Source organism: Rutidosis leptorrhynchoides, chromosome 9, assembly GCF_046630445.1.
Source record: "Rutidosis leptorrhynchoides isolate AG116_Rl617_1_P2 chromosome 9, CSIRO_AGI_Rlap_v1, whole genome shotgun sequence".
Lineage (NCBI taxonomy): Eukaryota > Viridiplantae > Streptophyta > Magnoliopsida > Asterales > Asteraceae > Rutidosis > Rutidosis leptorrhynchoides.
This window is the reverse complement of record NC_092341.1, coordinates 35843596-35858791: the sequence shown is the minus strand read 5'-3', so window position 1 is coordinate 35858791 and position 15196 is coordinate 35843596. Positions and strand designations below refer to the sequence as shown.

Genomic DNA, 15196 nt, shown 5'->3' with positions numbered 1-15196 from the left:
TAATGACCAACAGTCTCGTAATAACCTAAAAACCTCATTTCTTACCCCAATTACCGACTCCGTCACTTGTGGGAACGTTTTGTTTAATAGTTGTAGCCCGATGTTCTTTTTCTCACTTTGGTGAGAAGCGAACATTACTAACCCGTAAGCATAGCATGCTTTTTTATGTTACATGTTAGCCGCTTTTTCTAAATCATGAAGTCCTATATTCGGATACATTGAGTCAAAATAATTTCTTAACCCGTTGAGTAAAATAGCATTTGGGTTCCCCGCAATATATGCGTCAAAGTAAACACATCGTAACTTATGGGTTTCCCAATGTGATATCCCCCATCTTTCAAACGAAAGTCTCTTATAAACCAAGGCATTCTTGGAACGTTCTTCGAATGTCTTACAAACTGATTTCGCCGTAAATAGTTGTGACGAAGAATTCTGACCGACTCTAGACAAAATTTCATCAATCATGTCTCCGGGTAGGTCTCTTAAAATATTGGGTTGTCTATCCATTTTGTGTTTTTATACTGTAAAATAGACAAGAGTTAGATTCATAAAAAAAATACTTATTAATACAAGCAATTTTTATATATATCATAAAGCATAAGCACACTATATTACATATATTACACCACACGAATACAACTATCTTATTCCGACTCGCTCGTTTCTTATTCTTCGGTTTTGGTTCATTTTGCCAAGTTTCTAGGGATATATGATGTTCCCCTAATACGAGCTGTCGTTTTCCACAACGGTTTAGAAAAACCTGGTGGTTTAGAGGTTCCCGGGTCATTGTTACAACTTAAGGACTTTGGGGGTTGACGATACATATAAAGTTCATCGGGGTTGGAATTCGATTTCTCTATTTTTATGCCCTTTCCCTTATTATTTTCTTTTGCCTTTTTAAATTCAGTCGGGGTAATTTCTATAACATCATCGGAATTCTCGTCAGAATCCGATTCATTGGAGAATTGGTAATCCTCCCAATATTTTGCTTCCTTGGCGGAAACACCATTGACCATAATTAACCTTGGTCGGTTGGTTGAGGATTTTCTTTTACTTAACCATTTTATTATTTCCCCCACCGGTTCTATTTCCTCCTCCGGTTCCTCCTCTTCCGGTTCTGATTCTTCTTCCGGTTCTGATTCTTCTTCCGGTTCTTCTTCGGGAACTTGTGAATCAGTCCAATATATATTCGACTCTTCGTTATTATTAGGTGAGTTAATGGGATTTGTGCTAGAGGTAGACATCTATCACATAATATCAAACATGTTAAGAGATTAATATATCACATAATATATACATGTTAATAATATATAGTTTCCAACAAAAATGTTAAGCAATCATTTTTAAAGAAAACACGGTCGAAGTCCAGACTCACTAATGCATCCTAACAAACTCGATAAGACACACTAATGCAAATTTTCTAGTTCTCTAAGACCAACGCTCGGATACCAACTGAAATGTCCCGTTCTTATTGATTAAAAACGTTCCATATTAATTGATTTCGTTGCGAGGTTTTGACCTCTTTATGAGACGTTTTTCAAAGACTACATTCATTTTTAAAACAAACCATAACCTTTATTTCATAAATAAAGGTTTAAAAAGCTTTACGTAGATTATCAAATAATGATAATCTAAAATATCCTGTTTACACACGACCATTACATAATGGTTTACAATACAAATATGTTACATCGAAATTAGTTTCTTGAATGCAGTTTTTACACAATATCATACAAACATGGACTCCAAATCTTGTCATTATTTTAGTATGCAACAGCGGAAGCTCTTAATATTCACCTGAGAATAAACATGCTTTAAACGTCAACAAAAATGTTGGTGAGTTATAGGTTTAACCTATATATATCAAATCGTAACAATAGACCACAAGATTTCATATTTCAATACACATCCCATACATAGAGATAAAAATCATTCATGTGGTGAACACCTGGTAACCGACATTAACAAGATGCATATATAAGAATATCCCCATCATTCCGAGACACCCTTCGGATATGATATAAATTTCGAAGTACTAAAGCATCCGGTACTTTGGATGGGGCTTGTTAGGCCCAATAGATATATCTTTAGGATTCGCGTCAATTAGGGTGTCTGTTCCCTAATTCTTAGATTACCAGACTTAATAAAAAGGGGCATATTCGATTTCGATAATTCAACCATAGAATGTAGTTTCACGTACTTGTTTCTATTTTTTAAATCATTTATAAAACCTGCATGTATTCTCATCCCAAAAATATTAGATTTTAAAAGTGGGACTATAACTCACTTTCACAGATTTTTTACTTCGTCGGGAAGTAAGACTTGGCCACTGGTTGATTCACGAACCTATAACAATATATACATATATATCAAAGTATGTTCAAAATATATTTACAGCACTTTTAATATATTTTGATGTTTTAAGTTTATTAAGTCAGCTGTCCTCGTTAGTAACCTACAACTAGTTGTCCACAGTTAGATGTACAGAAATAAATCGATAAATATTATCTTGAATCAATCCACGACCCAGTGTATACATATCTCAGTATTGATCACAACTCGAACTATATATATTTTGGAATCAACCTCAACCCTGTATAGCTAACTCCAACATTCACATATAGAGTGTCTATGGTTGTTCCGAAATATATATAGATGTGTCGACATGATAGGTCGAAACATTGTATACGTGTCTATGGTATCTCAAGATTACATAATATACAATACAAGTTGATTAAGTTATGGTTGGAATAGATTTGTTACCAATTTTCACGTAGCTAAAATGAGAAAAATTATCCAATTTTGTTTTACCCATAACTTCTTCATTTTAAATCCGTTTTGAGTGAATCAAATTGCTATGGTTTCATATTGAACTCTATTTTATGAATCTAAATAGAAAAAGTATAGGTTTATAGTCAGAAAAATAAGTTACAAGTCGTTTTTGTAAAGGTAGTCATTTCAGTCGAAAGAACGACATCTAGATGACCATTTTAGAAAACATACTTCCACTTTGAGTTTAACCATAATTTTTGGATATAGTTTCATGTTCATAATAAAAATCATTTTTCCCAGAATAACAACTTTTAAATCAAAGTTTATCATAGTTTTTAATTAACTAACCCAAAAACAGCCCGCGGTGTTACTACGACGGCGTAAATCCGGTTTTACGGTGTTTTTCGTGTTTTCAGGTTTTAAATCATTAAGTTAGCATATCATATAGATATAGAACATGTGTTTAGTTGATTTTAAAAGTCAAGTTAGAAGGATTAACTTTTATTTGCGAACAAGTTTAGAATTAACTAAACTATGTTCTAGTGATTACAAGTTTAAACCTTCGAATAAGATAGTTTTATATGTATGAATCGAATAATGTTATGAACATCATTACTACCTCAAGTTCCTTGGATAAACCTACTGGAAATGAGAAAAATAGATCTAGCTTGAAAGGATCCTTGGATAGCTTGAAAGTTCTTGAAGCAGAATCATGACACGAAAACAATTTCAAGTAAGATTTCCACTCGAAATAAGATTGTTATAGTTATAGAAATTGAATTAAAGTTTGAATATGATTATTACCTTGTATTAGAAAGATAACCTACTATAAGTAACAAAGGTTTCTTGATCTTGGATGATTACTTGGAATGGATTTAGAAAACTTGGAAGTAAACTTGCAATCTTGGAAGTATTCTTGATTTTATGAAACTAGAACTTTTGGAATTTATGAAGAACACTTAGAACTTGAAGATAGAACTTGAGAGAGATCAATTAGATGAAGAAAATTGAAGAATGAAAGTTTTTGTAGGTGTTTTTGGTCGTTGGTGTATGGATTAGATATAAAGGATATGTAATTTTGTTTTCATGTAAATAAGTCATGAATGATTACTCATATTTTTGTAATTTTATGAGATATTTCATGCTAGTTGCCAAATGATGGTTCCCACATGTGTTAGGTGACTCACATGGGCTGCTAAGAGCTGATCATTGGAGTGTATATACCAATAGTACATACATCTAAAAGCTGTGTATTGTACGAGTACGAATACGGGTGCATACGAGTAGAATTGTTGATGAAACTGAACGAGGATGTAATTGTAAGCATTTTTATTAAGTAGAAGTATTTTGATAAGTGTCTTGAAGTCTTTCAAAAGTGTATGAATACATATTAAAACACTACATGTATATACATTTTAACTGAGTCGTTAAGTCATCGTTAGTTGTTACATGTAAATGTTGTTTTGAAACCTGTAGGTTAACGATCTTGTTGAATGTTGTTAACCCATTGTTTATTATAACAAATGAGATGTTAAATTGTTATATTATCATGATATTATGATATATAATATATCTTAGTATGATATATATACAGTTAAATGTCGTTACAACGATAATCGTTACATATATGTCTCGTTTCGAAATCATTAAGTTAGTAGTCTTATTTTTACATATGTATTTCATTGTTAATACACTTAATAATATATTTACTCATCATTTAACATAATTAACCAAGTGTATCAATATCTTAATATGATTCATATGTACCTAGTAAGACGTTGTTATAACGATAATCGTTATATATATCGTTTTCGAGTTTCTTAAATTAATAGTCTCATTTTTATGTATATAACTCATTGTTAAAATACCTAATGAGATACATACTTATAATAAAATCATGTTAACTATATATATAACCATATATATGTCATCGTATAGTTTTTACAAGTTTTAACGTTCGTGAATCACCGGTCAACTTGGGTGGTCAATTGTCTATATGAAACCTATTTCAATTAATCAAGTCTTAACAAGTTTGATTGCTTAACATGTTGGAAACACTTAATCATGTAAATAACAATTTTATTTAATATATATATAAACATGGAAAAGTTCGGGTCACTACAACAGTAAGTCATGCTGAATTTCTAAATGGAACGTGATGATTCACAGACTATAACGTCGTTATGTGCCATGTTACACGACTCTTACATTCTACCTATTCTTCAAACATATCGAGAACATATCTTCCTGATAGTTCTATCTTTTCTCTTTAATTCTGGCAATTTAACCAATCAAGATCGTGCTATTACAATCTCTCTTAGAACATTAATCATGTTCATTCGAACTTCATACCTATGAATTCTGGACCATTATTCGCTTGACTTAAAGTCGGGAAGAGAAAACAAAGGTATGGAACTCCAAAATATAAAGGAAACGAAGGGAGTGGATTTATAGTGAAATATCCGACAGAGCAATCGAAATAGATTAGTGTATTTAACCAAAGAAGATCCTAATCTCCTTAATTACTGAAGAACTTAATCTTATTACGAAGATTTTCTCTAAATCCCTTAATTCCGAAAATCACCTGTGAGTACGTCACCAGTTAAGACGAACCTACATTTACTCATTTCACTCTTTTGTGACAGCTTCACTTGTACGCTTCACATAATCGAATCATTTTATCTACATTAATCAATAATGATAAAACTCTATTTATCAACTCATATTGGTCATGAAAACATTTTTATGGTTAGCCATGACGACCTTACTCAAATTTCGGGACGAAATTTCTTTAACGGGTAGGTATTGTCATGACCGGAAAAATTCGACTAATTTTAAATCAAACTCTCGATACGATATTATATTTTTAACACAATAAGTGAAGTCTGTTAGGTTAAGTCTCAAAATTTTGAACTGTTTCATGAGTTCATTTACCCTTCGACTGTTCTCGACGATTCACGAACAACTAATTGTAAATAGATACATATATATTTAATATATATATATATATATATATATATATATATATATATATATATATATATATATATATATATATATATATATATATATATATATAATATTTAATAATTTGAATTATTATTTGAAATAATATATGATTTAATTATTGGAAATAAATATGTAAAATAATATGCGATGTAATGAAAACCATTATTATATATATATATTAATATATATATATATATATATATATATATATATATATATATATATATATATATATAAATATTACTTGTAAATATATAAAATTATATTAAATCATTTTGTTTAAAAATATATAATATATTTATTTAGTAGTTAAACTTGCTATTACTATATATATATATATATATATATATATATATATACATATATATATATATATATATATATATATATATATATATATATATATATAGAAAGAGAATATATTAAAAATAAATGATTTCGAGCTTAAATAATAAACAATTGTAATACTCGGTTGGCATTTCGTTAGTGTTCATATAAAGCTAATACGAATTTATGAAGATTTAAAATAAAGGTTAGACTATAAATTGATTACGAAGATTTTAGGTTTGATGAAAATACTTTTACCTTTTTAGTTTAAATTTTAGTACTCCGTACATAATATTTGGAACAGAAAATAAATAATTAACGAACCTTTTTGATCAGGTTTTAAACAATTAATGACTGAAATAATTAAATATACTTAAACTAAAAATTTGGGATTTTTAGGAACACTTTTATATATTAACTGTTTAGCAATGGACACGATATAATTGGATGTCGACACAGAAGACTCCAAATCTCCAGCTGCTATTCTGTGCATATTGGAAAAGAATGAATTATTACTATTTGTCACTGTTTAAAAATTGAATTATTACTAATAATGGATTTACTGTTTTTGTTTTTCTCTTTATTAAATTATATTTATACATATAACATACCCACCATATTGAAAAGAACACAGATCCATTTGTTTGATACTTCTTGTTACTAGTGTTGTTCATCTTTATTGAGAACTCAAAACCATCAACCACATAACCATTGGCTATATCCGATCAACATTACTTAAAACCATCTTTAACTTGTGCTTACTACTTATTTAATCAACACTACACTATCACTAAATGAACACCATCACTTGCTACTGTATCCGTCTGTTGCTACTACCATTCCACTAAACCCACCACCATCGATACCCATTAAACCACGCACCATGATTCTGTTTTGATCGGACAAATCAAACCATCACCAACGAGCCACTATCACCACCCATCTCTATCTCGTCATGATCGATTTAGGGCCATGACCGATTTAGGGCCACTCAAATACTTCCTGGGTATTTCTGCTTCCCGCAACACCTCTGGTTTATTTCTGTCACAACGACAGTATGCCCTTGAGATTCTTGATCGTGCAGATATGACCACTTGTCACCCGTGTAGGACGCCAGTTGAACCAGGAGCCAAGCTCACCTCTCACTGTCCTCCGGTCAAAGACCCGACTTTGTACCGCAGCCTTGCCGGAGCCCTTCAGTATCTCGCCTTTACTCGACCTGATATCACCTACGCTGTGCAACATATATGTCTCTTCATGCATGATCCTCAAGAGCAACACCTTCATGCTCTTCGACAGATTCTCATACATTCAGGGGACTCCGGAACTTGGTTTACAGCTATACTCCTCTTCTCCTGCTACCTTGGTTGCCTATTCTGATGCCGATTGGGCTGGATGCCCCACTACTAGGCGTTCCACATTCGGTTACTGTGTGTTTCTAGGGAACAATCTTCTATCTTGGTCCTCTAAAAGACAGGTCACTCCGTCCCACTCCAGCGCTGAAGCGGAATATCATGGGGTTGCTAATGCTGTGGCAGAGACATGTTGGCTCCGTAACCTGCTTCGCGAACTACACTGCCCTCTTACCTCTGCCACACTTGTCTACTGTGATAACGTTAGCTCTGTTTATATGTGATCCAACCCGGTCCAACATCAGTGGACCAAACACATTGAGATCGACATCTACTTTGTTAGAGACTTGGTTGCTCAAGGTCATGTCCGCGTTCTTCATGTGCCGTCTAGATATCAGTTTGCCGACATTTTCACCAAAGGCCTCCCATATGCCTTATTTGATGAGTTTCGCTCCAGTTTAAGCGTCCGACGCGCTGCCGCTCCAACTGCGGGGGGATGTTAGCCGATAGTCCTTTTAGTTTATGGTCTTAAGGCCCACTTTCATTGTACCGGCTATAGCCCACTTCTAGAATAATCTATGTAATCCTATATAATGTACTGTGATCTCATTTAGCAATTAATAAAACACAATTACACCAATACATCGATATCTATTTTGTAGCAAATTCTTCACATGGGTTCCATTTGTTGATCACAGTGCACATCAATTTAGAAATTATAAATCAACGTCAAACGACCCCCCGAGACCAGAAAGAAACATTTGAGGATTGATATTGCTCGAATTATACATATTTATCCTCACAATATCTTTCTCGTTTTGTTTAGTTTTGATGGTTTATGATCGTTAATTGAAGGAATTGTGGTTATATGTTGGTTCAAGGCCAAAAAGGCTCACTTGGTGTAAAATTGACAAAATGCACTTGATTTCGTGGGTAAAACTAAGCTAAAGACTTGCACGGATTTTATGAGTTAAGTGATAAAGACCTGAACCTAAGAAATGAACCGAGTGAAATTTTCAGGTGTAAAAGATTAGGTGAGGCCCTCAACCGACTGTTGATTTCCTCAACAATTAATTCTCAATACATTTTTTGTGATAATTAGGTGACTACCCTCAATCGCTATAAATCTTTCCATGAGTTCCTTATTCAGATGTTTACTGGTTGTTTGTGTGATCATCTCATTCTAAGATTCGGTCTGTTAAGCCTACCAATACGTCATTAAATTAACATGCATCACTTACTTTAGGGCAACAGACGATACATATGTAAGTTGAGTAATACAGTCATTTCCCAACACTTAGATCAAGCAACTCATTTTTTATAGATTTCTAATTTTTTTTGTTTTTATCATTTTATCACATGTGATTGTCGCGCCACATATCGCACTCTGATTGGTCCGTTGAATTTCAATCAAATTGTTGGATTCAAGGGATTACAAATCTCTCTCTCTCTCTCTCTCTCTATATATATATATATATATATATATATATATATATATATATATATATATATATATATATATATATATATATATATATATATATATATATATATATGGATCTAGAGAGAACTAAGTGTGGGAGAGAACCCATAAAACTTAGTTCAATCTACACACAAATTGACCTCAATCTGCACATAGATTGACCTCAATCTACACACAAATTGAGGTCAATCTGCACACAGATTGACTCAATCTGCATACATATTTTATAATAAAATGTCACATGAATCATTCTCTTGCAATTTTTAAATTAACATAAAAGGAAAAATAAAATAAAGTCATATCATTAACTACCAATATCACATGATATCAAATAAATAACTCATAGTAGCTAAAGAATAAATATTTTTTAAACTCATAGTAGCTAAAGAATAAAGAATAAATATTTTTTTCCATTAGCACCTAAAGAACTCGAGAGACAATCAGTTAAAGAAGTGGACTAACCAGGTATCTCCATGTTAATAACTAAAATTACGGGAGATATTAATTAGCCACTACTTTTAAAGCTTATAAGGAAATGATATCAAATGAATAAACTCATAGTAGCTAAAGAATAAATATTTTTTTTCCATTAGCAGCTAAAGAAATGTTAGGAGATATTTTTTTCCAACATTTTTAATCTCTAATCAATGTGGGAGGGGGTGTTACAAACTCCCCACTTAAATTTCGACGTGCTCGTCAGGCCGAAACATATTCAATACCCAGGATTCATACCCCATGAGATGCACGAACCGAGTGTCCGTCACACGATATGCACGAGCCGAATGCCCGTCGCAACTCGAGAGACAATCAACCCTCATAAGCTAAAGCAGTAGACTAACAAGGTATCTACAGGTTAACAACTAAAACCATGGTAAAAAATACGTATTAGTTAGTCACTACTTTAAGCTTATAAGGGACCAATATTTTCAATCTCTAACCAATGTGAGATGGGGTGTTACAAGTAATCATAGGATCAAGTAGAGTCGGCCCTACAAGTAAGTATGGATGGCAATGGATAGAATATGGTTCGGGTGCGCCTATATTCATATCCATATCCATTTAATTTTTAACATCCATATCTATATCCATTTAAATAAAATTCATCCATCCATATCCATATCCATATCCGTTGGATTAAGCGGGTTATCAGGTATCCGTTAGATGTTAAGTTTTTTCTAAAAATATTCCTATTATGAAATGAAATTATCAAAATATTTTCAATAAAGATGTGTAACTATATTTTCGATGACATTTTAATAGTTTATAGTGTACACATATAAGGACATTTAAATATATATGCATATATTTAAGTAACTATGTTTATATTTATGTGTATATATGTATTTTGGGTGGTAAATGGATATATTCATGGATGATAAATTGTCATTTATACCCGATTCACTAATTTTTCACATCATCCATATTATATCCATATTCATATTCATTTATCATCCGTTTAGATCATCCATATTCATATAAATAAATCGGATCGGATAAATATCCGATAGATCGGATATCCATTGCCATCCCTAGATGCAAGTGTGACACCATGATTCCGTGTATACCTCCTATCTAGAAATATAATATATCATGACAAAATTAAATGGCCTTGCACCAAATACATGGAACTTCGGGACAGAATCATAACAATGCAGTACCACCTCTTTTGTTTGAACATCTGAATCAATTCTTCATCAAATAAGCCTTCAAATCTTGGCATTATTCGGTTGTTGCTCAATCTCCTTCGCAATTTCTCTTACTTGTCAGCATTTAATATATAAGTTCTTCATCACTCTTCTTTGACATAGTAAGATATTTCCCAGTTAACAACAACAACAAAACTCAATATCACATGAGTTGTGTATGGAGGAGATGAGATGTAGACAATTCTTCCCCTATCCGAGAATAAAAACAAGTCATTTCTCCACCTAGAGTGAAACATTCTCAAAAGTAGAGAAAGTCATCCCTCTCTCTATTCGACGGATAGAGATATTGCTTTCAAGTGGACATCCGACCAATAAGTAGAAAATTTAAAAAAATGAATAAATAAATAAAAATTGAGACGCCGTGAAAATAGTATAGAGCCGAAAAAAATGGTAAAATGATAAATATAAAAATAAAATTGAGACGCCATGAAAATAGTAAAATCAAATTTAAATTTTTTAGTCCTATCTTCTATATAGTCAATATAATTATATTCTTCAGGTTTAAGACCCAAAGTAGCAGCTTCTCCTCTAATCAATTCATTCTGCACTTTTCAAATTTCCCATATTTTTCTTCACTTATAACATCATTTGGGGACATCTGCTCTTTAATGTACGAACTTCAGCAGCAAGCGAGTGTTCCTCTCCCATAATAAAAACTATAACCAAATTGACATTTAGTGGCATACATGTGAATGTGTAATGTGCCATTGTCGACAGCAATTAAGGGGAAATGATTATATGCCACTACATGTATAAGTCATTTGCAGCATTTTAACTTTGAACCAATAAACTAAATAATTTCAACGGCATATTTATATACGTCAAATACACAATAACAATGGTAGTTGAAATAACATGAACGATTGAATAAACTTACACACTTATTTTATTTATGCTATCGAAACTAGGTTTGTGGATTAACAAACTTCAAGCTTGATTTCTTCATCTAGAAATCAAGCAAGATCTCATTGTGATATTCATGAATTTGTTGAAACAACTTTCATAAATAAGGATACTTGAATTGATGTTCGTACGCTCCTTACTTGAATTAGTCTTCTGGAATTGATACGCTCCAACTAATTGATTATTATCATCTTGATCAACGTAAATTGAGGAAAGTCTTGTTTCCAAACGAGTATGGTTTCCATGCTAAGCAACTTATCCTAAGGTCTCCTCGCCAAGAGCTCAGCTCCCGGACGAGGACATAGGAAGCAACCCGCCTGCCATGTTAGGCGACTTTTTTCTTTCACAATAAGACCCGGACGATTATCCCTACCCTTGAAAGCTCATACGGCATGAAAAGGAAATCCGATTTCGGTAAGACTTTATCTAAATCTTAGTTCAGATAGATTCAAGTCGGTTCAATGAGGGCAAGTCATCTATCTTCTTTTCACCTGAAAATATTGGATTGAGAGAAGGCTTTCTTTCTTCGTTGACTTCTAGTGATACCGAATGATAGCCTCTTAGATGCAGCATGTAGCCGCCTCCATCCATCAGCATACCCTAGTCTGTCAGGGTGCTTCTAACACCTTATCACGTCAATAGAAGTCCACCTTATTGTTGATGAGGCCATTCGATCAATCGCTCAACCAGATCCAGGCTAACTCCACGCAGTTTGGAAGTTTGGAAGTTTTCAGGCTTCAACACTTGCAATAATTTTTTTACTAAAAACCGCTCTAATGTTTGACTCATCAAATTTATAAGACGGGTTCGACTTATTGTCTCAACACAAATTTTAAAATGAAAGTTGTTGTACTTAGGTTGGCGACATATGCTAAATCGGGTATACTTCTTGTATCTGATAAAACAAGGACTGATTTATGTTCATCGCAACCAATTTATATTGAAATGATTGGTCTTTCAAAGCCCGTTTCCCAGCTAGGATCAAACTATTTGGCACATCACTCACCACAGGTAAAATTAAGCTTCAGTTTTTGGTTCAGTCATTATAAAGCATACTCATATGCATATAGTACTGACAGAGGCAGCCTAGCTGTTAAGCTCTACTGGTTATCAAATATCAACCAACTTTCATACACAAGATTTAACATAAGTACATCTTAATGTTAGAGGTAACTTTAAAATTCAAAATAAAATATCAAGTGAATGAAACGACCTTACTTACTTGAACAGGATTTGTACCTAAAAGGGAAAATAATATAAATTCATATCCTTAACTACGCGAGTCACATGATATCAATGAAATGAACTCCTAGTAGCTCATTTCGCCTTAAATATCCTATCCTAACAAATATGAAAACAGTAACAAAGAAACAAGATTAACTTGAAAAATATGCCAAAGAACTCATAGTATTTCAGATAATTGAACCAAAGATCAATGAGTAGATTCTACCAGTTTGGTTTCAACTCAAGTGGATCGCCAAAGACATACGATCTGTCATGAATTCTTGTGCAAGAACTTGTTAGAATTTCCCATTTTTCATTACCAGGATTCTTGAACTCAATATTTTGTTGGTCAGACATTTTCTTTGCCATCGCTCTGCATATCATGAGCTTGAAGAATAAGCTGGTAGTATCAAACTTGCTTGATAGGGTAGCATTATCTATGTTGCGACAACCTATGGTTACGTATTTGGGAAGGCAAATTGTAAGAAATGCATTAAAAAATCTATGGGGGCCACACAAGCGTTCATATGAATATGAATCTGTATAAATTGTTAATTTTTGCACGTTTGTAGATGGAATTGTAGAAGGAATTGGAAAACTTATACTGCGATCATCAATATTGATGTTCAGCTGCATATGGATAAGATCTTTTATTTCGATTTAAAAATTGCTTGATAGATTGAATAACTCCCTCATCCTAAGGAAGAAAGAAAGATCAACATGGTCCCACAAATCTAGTGAAAGCTTCATATATTCAAGAGCCTTACTCGATTGGAACAGGACACTAGGTATTGTGTCGCCACTGTAACTCAAATGATATAACTTTGGAGCACAAACTTGTATGTCAACCCGCCTGTTTTCCCTTCTAATTATTAAGGCCAGTCTTTTCAACGAAGAACTTGTAAAATCCAACCTTTCCGAAGTCCAACTCGGATTTTCAATGTATAAAATCTCGAGAAAAGGTAATTTCGATTTGATCATGTCAACAAATGCAACGTTTATGATCACACCATGTAATGATAATTCAGTCACGCCCATTAATGAAGTCATGTTGAATGTAATAGGGGTTCTAAAAGCTAAGTGGTAGAAAAACAAGGGAAGATTAGGGACACCATCAATATTCAAAAATTGATAGCGTTCTAATAAGTTTAAGCTTAATTTTAGTTCTTTAAGATAACGAAGATTATTAACCTTGATTGTCGTGAAGCCCCTGCAATATGCAAGGTCTATCTTCTCGAGTAATGTACAAGTAGAGAATAAGCTATCAAGTACCTCTTCACTTATCTTCACATGTTCCAACTCAAGTACTCTTAAGGATTCACAGTTGATAATCACAGGATTGAGACTCATTGAAACGATATCGTTGGACGAGAAAGAACAACGACGAACTCTTACAGACATAGTAAGTAGGTTTATTCCAGAGAATATATCATCCAGAAGCATAAAGCGATTATTACCTTTTACAATCCATATTTCGAGCGAAAGCTCCTTGAGACAACTTTGGGAAGCTACAGTTCGAATCCATTTATTAGCAAGAGAAGCGGCATTAAAATCTAGTTTCAGATCAAAACTTTCAATTGGTATGTTGTCTTGGACATACCTAAACATGGTGCGATCAATTAACTTCATGTAATCTCTATCTTTTTCTTCATTAAGAAATTTTGAGGTTTTATGAAACCTGAGATGAGGGATGGTAGACCAAGCGTGAGACCAAGTCTTGGACAACACACACGTACAAGCGGCTTCTTTTAGCGGCAACAATGATTGTATATGCTGAATCAACTCCACCGGGACATCTTTCTGTTGTGATCTTCTTCTCCACAGTTTCTCCATATACAGCAAAAAAAAAAAAAAAAAGTCCTTTTTAGGGTTACTAAACCTTGATCTCTCTTTTTGATTAAATGATCTCTTTCGTTGAATTAGGAATAATGTAAAAGTTCAATTGTGATTCTGAGAAATTACGTATCATCATATATTTATAACCTAAATTTTACTTATTTAACTTAATTATAATAATCGGAAAGTAAATCAAACTAACAAAAATAAATATATTAATTAAATATAATAATGTCAATAAAGTATTTATAAAATATCAAAATATTATCTCCAGAATTATATTTTCAAATTGTTAGATCCGAGTTGAACTTTTAAATTATTATTTTTCATTTTTGTTTTTTTTTTTTGTTTTTTTTTTTTGTTTTTTTGAAAGATCAAATTATATTAAAAAAAAACAATAATTACAACATAGGAGGCTTAAGCCTCAATACAAGACTCGACTATATTCTATACAATACAATTTCTGCGAAAACAATAACAAATAACAACTCGAAAATAACACGATTAATGGGATCGGAAGCTTAGCAGGAAAACACCCGCGCCACTTCATCAATTACCTAAATAAAGAAGTGACTTGAGAAGAC

At 32.7% G+C, this 15196-nt stretch overlaps 2 protein-coding genes across 2 annotated transcripts; one reads left to right on the top strand and one right to left on the bottom strand.

Moving 5' to 3' along the window:
- The first annotated feature begins 7080 nt into the window (after positions 1-7080).
- LOC139867946 (uncharacterized mitochondrial protein AtMg00810-like) lies at positions 7081-13440 on the top strand. Its single transcript, XM_071856289.1, has 4 exons — positions 7081-7344; positions 7424-7723; positions 7766-7958; positions 13349-13440. The coding sequence occupies exons 1-4, from the start codon at positions 7081-7083 to the stop codon at positions 13438-13440; spliced, it is 849 nt and encodes a 282-aa protein (XP_071712390.1).
- On the bottom strand, positions 13437-14609 carry LOC139867945 (putative F-box/LRR-repeat protein At3g58880). Its single transcript, XM_071856288.1, has one exon. It carries the CDS (start codon positions 14607-14609, stop codon positions 13437-13439), a length of 1173 nt encoding a protein of 390 aa, XP_071712389.1.
- Positions 14610-15196: the final 587 nt, after the last annotated feature.